The 6,924-nt window shown below is 43.4% G+C and overlaps 1 protein-coding gene across 1 annotated transcript in view; it reads left to right on the forward strand.

Annotated features, from left to right (window-relative positions):
* LOC103304266 (F-box/WD repeat-containing protein 12-like) overlaps nucleotides 1-6,653 on the forward strand; it is a 46,180-nt gene extending 39,527 nt beyond the window's left edge. Inside the window, exons 8-11 of the mRNA XM_008161198.3 lie at nucleotides 894-1,072; nucleotides 1,156-1,283; nucleotides 5,901-6,010; nucleotides 6,206-6,653. Of these exons, the coding sequence (XP_008159420.3) occupies nucleotides 894-1,072; nucleotides 1,156-1,283; nucleotides 5,901-6,010; nucleotides 6,206-6,225 (437 nt within the window). The 3' untranslated portion in view covers nucleotides 6,226-6,653. The remainder of the gene's footprint in view (nucleotides 1-893; nucleotides 1,073-1,155; nucleotides 1,284-5,900; nucleotides 6,011-6,205) is intronic.
* The last annotated feature ends 271 nt before the right edge of the window (nucleotides 6,654-6,924 follow it).

The following is a 6,924-nucleotide window of genomic DNA, read 5'->3' on the forward strand; positions in this document are numbered from 1 at the left end:
GTAGCCCTGAATTCAGACATTAACTTCTGTCAGCTTACAGTCTGCCCTCTCCTAACTTACTTTCCTGCTTCCCTTCATCCCTGCTTCTTTTCCCACTGTATTGAAGGCATGTTCTCAGCACCGAGTGCAGGCAAAGATGAATAAAAGCCACAACTCTCTTTTCCCCAAGGAGCTCCTAGTCCAGTAGGAAAATAAGACCCACAGCCCTCTCCTTCCCTGTCTCCTAAACCCCACACCGCTCTAGACAGGCCTTCCCTCTGGTCCTTAGCATTTTTTCTTTGGTATTATATTCATGTGTTTTCATGTCATCATTTGACCTTAATTTTTATCCTGAGCTTCCTGGCAGCTGAGGAAAAAGGGAAAATGGGATATTTAATAAATAATCCCTTGTCTGATAAGAGAAAGCACACGAATTTTTCTAAAGAGGTAATTTTTTCTTCCTGGTGCTAAACTCCATCAGGAAGTGATCAAGTTGATTTTTTTAAAAAAAAAACAAGGAATGCTATACGGTATAAAAGACTATGTCTTCAACGATAGTTTTTGGCAGATGTAAATGTCTTGGTTCTCATGTGGCCCTTTTTCCTATCACCCTGTCGTAGATGAGGAAGGGTAGAAGGAAGGGAGTTCATTCTCCCCGTTCTCTGCATGGTGTTGTGTGCCAGGTGCTGTCCCGTCCACCTGCACCGTGTCCCCTGTGAGTAAGGCACCGCCTTCCGTGCGGTGGAGCCAGGGCATGGGAGGCTGAGGGAGTAAACGCGGTTCAGCCGTGACTGCTGCTGTCGCTGTGAGGCCTTGCTCGTTTCAATGTACCGCATCGTCTTAGGTGAGGCACGCCTGTCCCACACTCCAGCTGCTGTCAAGAATGACAAGCGGTGTGTTTTTATTTCCAAAAGTACAACAGGTCACGAGTTTCATCCTGCCAGACACCATGATGCCTCCTCACCTCATGAAGGGGCACAGCTCCCAAGTGGTGCTGCTGGTGTCGGGGTCTGAGCTGGTGCTCTTCACCATACACGGCCTGTGGCTGGCAGCCTTCCAGGACCATCAGAAGCCCATCACGTCCCTGTATGTGGTGAGTGCAGCCCCATCCGGCCCGAATCGAGGAACCCTACCCCCGGAGCCCACATCCCGCCTCATGTAGCTTTTCATTTCAAGGACCAGAGCCGGGTCATCACCTCTTCTCTCGACCTCTCCTTGCGAGTCTACTTGTGGAAAAAGGAGAATAAATTTCCTGTCCTCAAGAGCTGCTGTTACTTGCTCGGGGGCTCCCATCGCTGGGCCAGGTAATTGCATCTGATTCCTCCTTTACCTGTAAGATGGCCTCTCCTGGCCTCCCCGCAGTACCTTTTTTAAAAAAATTATTTTTTATTTTTATTCTCTAAAGTTTTATGTATGTCTCCTTTTTCTCCACTTGACCGCCCGCCCCAGCCATTCCCACCCTGGGCAAGCCCTTCCCCTCCACCCCCCGCCCGGCCCAGTGTCTGTATCCATTGGTTATGCTAATATGCATGCATACAAGTCCTTTGGTTGCTCTCTAACTCCCCACCCCCATCTCCCCTGCCATTTGTCTCTGGATCTATTCTTGTTCATCAGTTTGTGTTTATCATTATATCCCACATATGAGTGAGATCATGTGATATTTATCTTTCTCCACCTGGCTTATTTCGCTTAGCATAATGCTGTCCAATTCCATCCATGCTGTTGCAAATGGTAAAAGTTCCTTCTTTTCTATAGCCGCATAGTATTCCATTGTGTAGATGTACCACAGTTTTCTAATCCACTCATCTGCTGATGGGCACTTAGGCTGTTTCCAAATCTTAGCTATGGTGAATTGTGCCGCTATGAACATAGGGGTGCATATATCCCCCGCAGTACCTTTTTAAGGATTCCTTTGGAAAGAATGTGACTGGGACTTGGAGTCCTAGCCTAGCCTGCCCCTCACTACTTGGGGACCCAGCGAAAGGCACTGGTCAGAATCTCTTTCCTCCTCTTAAGAAAAGATGTTCTGCATCCTCCACCCGGTCTCCTTTAATGTACGAAACCACCACCCACAGCTGGCATCACCCACATTGCCCCGATGCAGTGGGGGTGCAGAGGTGTCCTTATTTTCCCAAAGTCCCACAGGGATGCCCAGTGAAGTCCGATGGGGCCTGCAGCCCTGCAGCCCAGTCTTATCCTCCCTTCATAACCCACACAATTCTGAATTCATTACCAGACCCTGGTGTGTGTGTGGGGGGGTGTTTGTGGGGGCAAGACTGTGAAAGTCTGAAAGAATGCAGTTTTGCATCATGCTTTCAGGTTAACAGTTTGGAACCACTTATGAGCTTTCTTGCCAGAGTGCTATAAAGAGGACAGGGCTTCCAGAGTTCATATTCCCTCTGGGATAGTTGTCAGTTTCTTGTCAGGAGGTATGCAGTAAATCCAACCTCCTGTGACAAACATCTCACAGTTATTTATTTATTTATTTTTAACTTTTATTTTATTTTTCTCTATAACCATTTATTCCTCCATACCCTCTTCCACCTCCACCCACTCCTCTGCCCCCTACAATCACCACACTGTTGTCTGTGCCCATGAAACATCTTATAATCGTAAATGAAAAAATACAATGCCCCAAACCAAATATTTAAAAAAGTACAGATTTCTGTAACAAAACTACATATTTTTTGAATTGTAAATCAGTAGTTGTTTGAAGACAATTATTAGAGGAAATTCCTAAGACAGGAGAATCTTAGTTCTTTTCAGTAAATAAATACAATTTTCTGGAAGATTAAGAATTAGTAGAGAGTCAACTTAAATTTTAGGAGCATTGGTCTGTAGGTAGTTTTTAACCCTCTCAACTTTCTAAACAAAACCTAAGGCCAACTCAGGGCTCTGCATTCTGAAAACCATTGGCACCAACAACTGCCTCACTCAGAATTCCTCATTAAATTCCTTGGAAGTTGGAGGTCTGGGCTGAACCAAAGTGTTTGGGAGCCCTGCCGTTCCATGTCCACATTGGCAGGTGGTGAAGTTCTGTACTTTTGCTAGTTCACACTGGGATACATTTGTGCCCAGGTTCCCCTGTACTTGGGAGAGGCGTCGTGGCCTCGCTCTGCTGTGTCTGCTTGTGACCCGAGGCCAGCCTGTGTGAAGTAAGCCCCTCTGTCAGTAATAACGATGATCTCCGTCCAGGGACAGGGATACCGTCCCTCTCTGGGGAGTTGCATGCAAACGCCTGTGCTTATTGCCTTGTTCAGGTCAGCCTTCGGGGGCTTGTGCTTAGCTTTCAGCCTCACAAATGTGCTGTTTCTTTCTTTTTTATTTGTGTCTTTACGGAATATTCTGTTGCATTTTTAAAAAAATATATATTTTATTGATTTTTTACAGAGAGGAAGAGAGAGGGATAGAGAGTTAGAAACATCGATGAGAGAGAAACATCGATCAGCTGCCTCCTGCACACCCCCCACTGGGGATGTGCCCGCAACCAAGGTACATGCCCTTGACCGGAATCGAACCTGGGACCTTTCAGTCTGCAGGCCGACGCTCTATCCACTGAGCCAAACCAGTTTCGGCTCTGTTGCATTCTTTACTGCAATACTGAGTAGTTAGGACATCCTCTCACTGACATAATACTGTTCTCAACTTAGCAAGCAAGTAGCACTTCTAGAACTTCTTTATAAGTCCTTTTAAACACCGCACTGTGTGCATCACAAAGCTACATACATCCATTCGCTGTATTGCACTGTTCTCGTCATGGTAAGCAAGTAGAAACTTTGGAATCTTCCATTTCACATGTGCTTTTAAACACTGTGGTACACGCATTATAAAATTGTAAACACGTCCATCTGCTGAAGTGACACTATTTTCAATGTGGCAGGTGAGTGGCACATCTCAAAAACGTGTTTTAATCAGGACTCCAGAATGAATGGCCTCAAATTATGCCCCTTCCCTGATTTACAACACATACCTCCAGAAATCCTTAGTTGAGTGGTAATTTCTTTTTTCGGGAGCTTCATTTGGCAATAATAAACCCAGAAATCTTGCTTCATGCTGTTGTTTCCCTGTAAGTTCTAAGATGTGCAACATTTTATCTCCTTTTTTGGCACCTTAGTGAATACTGCAAGAAATAACCAAAACTTTCTAGGAACTTTTCAGTTTCCTAAAATGTTGTCATCTCTGAATACGAATTCTGATTCTCCAAAGAAAATGTGTATTAGACATAAATTTACCAGCAACCCAGCAGCACGCCCTTAGAACCAACCCAAGAGGAACAGACATATTTGAAATAGTCTACACAAAGACTTTAGAGGAAGGTTCGTATGTACCTAAGGAAATAAATTCATCTACACCCAGACTTTATGTGAATCTTCACATCTACTCAAGAGAAATAGACACACATCACACAAAGACTTGCACGGGATGTTCTGAGCAGCTTTACTCAACCCAAAAAGTGCAAACAGTGCAAATGCCAGCCGTTATGGATAAATCCACTGTGGTACATCCATACAGGGGAATATTACTCAGCTATAAGAAGGAATGGCGCATTGACATACACTTAACATGGGTGAAATGCGGAAACATTGTGCTACAGGAAAGAAGCCAGATGTATAAGATAGAACTGTATATTCTATTTATATAACATTAAGGAGAGGCAAGTCTGTAGGAACAGAAGATAAATTAGTGGCTGCCTGGGGCTGAGAGTAGGATGGGATTTACTGCAGATAGGTACAACAGATATTTTTCTAAATTTATTTTAAATATTTATTTTTTTATTTTGGTTAATCCTCATCTGAGAATATTTTTTTTTCCCATTGATGTTTATTTATTTATTTATTTATTTATTTTTTGGAGAGTGGAAGCTGAGGGGGAAAGACAGAGGGAGAGAAACATCGATGTGAGAGAGACAAATCAATTAGTTGTTCCTGCATGTGCCCCAGTCGGGGATCAAGCCTGCAACTGAGGTACATGCCCTTGATCAGAATCAAACCTACAACCCTTCAGACTGCAGGCCAATGCTCTTGCCACTGAGCAAATGGGCTGGGCACAACAGATCTTTTTGGAGTGATGGAAATGTTCTAAAACTATCATGGTGATGGTTGCCCCACTCTGCAAATTTACTAAAAATCCATTGAAGAAAAAAAAAGAAAGAGGAGGAATGATGATTCTAAAGAGAGGAAGCAGATGCAAATTCAACCTTCTTTGCCCCCAAATCACAGTGTTCACTGGCTGGCTGACGGATCGGGGAGCAGCTTTCCCCTGCTCAGCCCCTGAGAGTCTGGAAACTGCTACATTCCACTCTTGATATTAATTTCTAAGTTGACTAGAACTTTAGTTGCTACTTAAAAGAAACTTCGTAAGTCAGCGTGGACCTGAAGCTCAAGGTGTTTCATGAAGGCCAGAGCAGCAGTATTCCAGAAGCAGTCTGTAGCGCACAGTCGGGCTTCTGTAGGAAACACAAGAAAGTCCTCTAGTTTCGTTTTTGCCTAGTTTGGTTTGGTTTTCTATATACCTGCTTCCATTTTCTCTCCTGCCTCAGAGCAGCACATGTACGATTGTCTAGGCAGACACAGGTAACGTCACAGAGAACGGTGGCCTCATTAGCTGCTGTGTTCATATCTTCACTGAGACTGATCAGAACTGATGGTTCTAAATGCTGGGGAAACGACTCAGACCTGCCAATATTAGATCAGAAGTTTCCAGAATAGTCAGGATCACTGTGATTCAGGCAGCTACTTCCAGGAGGGTCCAAAGCTGATATTCCCACTGCAGAAGTGATAGTATTTGCTAATTGTTACAAATGAATGTAGGCCCTCAAATGTGGCTGGGTGGAGGAGGTATGAGGATGTGTGTGAAGGCCCTATTGCCTACACATTTGTCCTTGTCTCAAGTTAACATGCAGCATGTCCTTCTCTTCGCAGTGGATTTACCCAGGTGGAAAGTGACAGCATGAGCATTGTGGGCGTGGAAGCCAGAAACACTGGCACGAGTATTCTAAGGTCATACTACTTCCAACTGCAACGAGACCAAGGTAACTGCATTGGTTAAAGCTCATCTCACTTTGGTGACTAGCTTGTGTATATACAGACTGAAATGATCTTTTAATCAACATTGGGAAAGGAAGTAATTTTCAAATGCCTTCTAGGGGCGGGCACTGTGCTATTTGAGTTTACGTAAATCATCACAGCAAGCGGATAAAACAGGAATGATTCTCTCTGTTTTTCAGACAAGGAACAGGAAACGTAACAGGAGAGTCATTAACCTGTTGTTGGCCCATGTTCCAGTGCCCAGCGCTATTCAGATAGTAAGTGGCAGAAAGGAGAGAATGCCCAATGGGGAACTAGAAAGCCCATGCTTCAAGTGCTGGGGGTGTAACAGAATCATTTTTGTTGTTCAAATATGTAAGTAAATGTATTTTATCTTCTTGTGCAATGTGCTTTAGACACATTAATAAATAGTTCTTGCTATCATGTAGATGAGTTTCATGGCACTGCATCATATAATTGTAGGGAGACCTTTGTATTTTTTGACAGTGGTGCCCCTGGACTTTGCCCACCCAGAAGCCCTGACTGATGTAGTGGCATATCTTTCAGAGTTCTTAATTGTAAGCAGGAGGAACAGCAAGCTGGTGGGTCTCTGTGAGCCTTCCTCAAATCCTTTCATTAACTCCTGATGTAGCCCAAGATATTCTGTATTAAGTAGATATAAAACATTAAAATATTCTCTCTAGCAGTTGACCACAGTGAAGTCTTTACAAGTTCTAAAATAGTAATTGCTAATTATAATTCAATAATTCCTTTTTTTAAAAAAAATGTGCCTTTGATACATACACACAGAAGATAGAAAACATTTTAAGATAGATGGATTAAGTAGAAATAAAATCTCAATGAAATAGGGGCAGAAGATAATTTTCTTGATAAAGGAAATCTAAAAGAAACAGCAATA

Source organism: Eptesicus fuscus, chromosome 15 (assembly GCF_027574615.1).
Source record: "Eptesicus fuscus isolate TK198812 chromosome 15, DD_ASM_mEF_20220401, whole genome shotgun sequence".
NCBI classification, from domain to species: domain Eukaryota; kingdom Metazoa; phylum Chordata; class Mammalia; order Chiroptera; family Vespertilionidae; genus Eptesicus; species Eptesicus fuscus.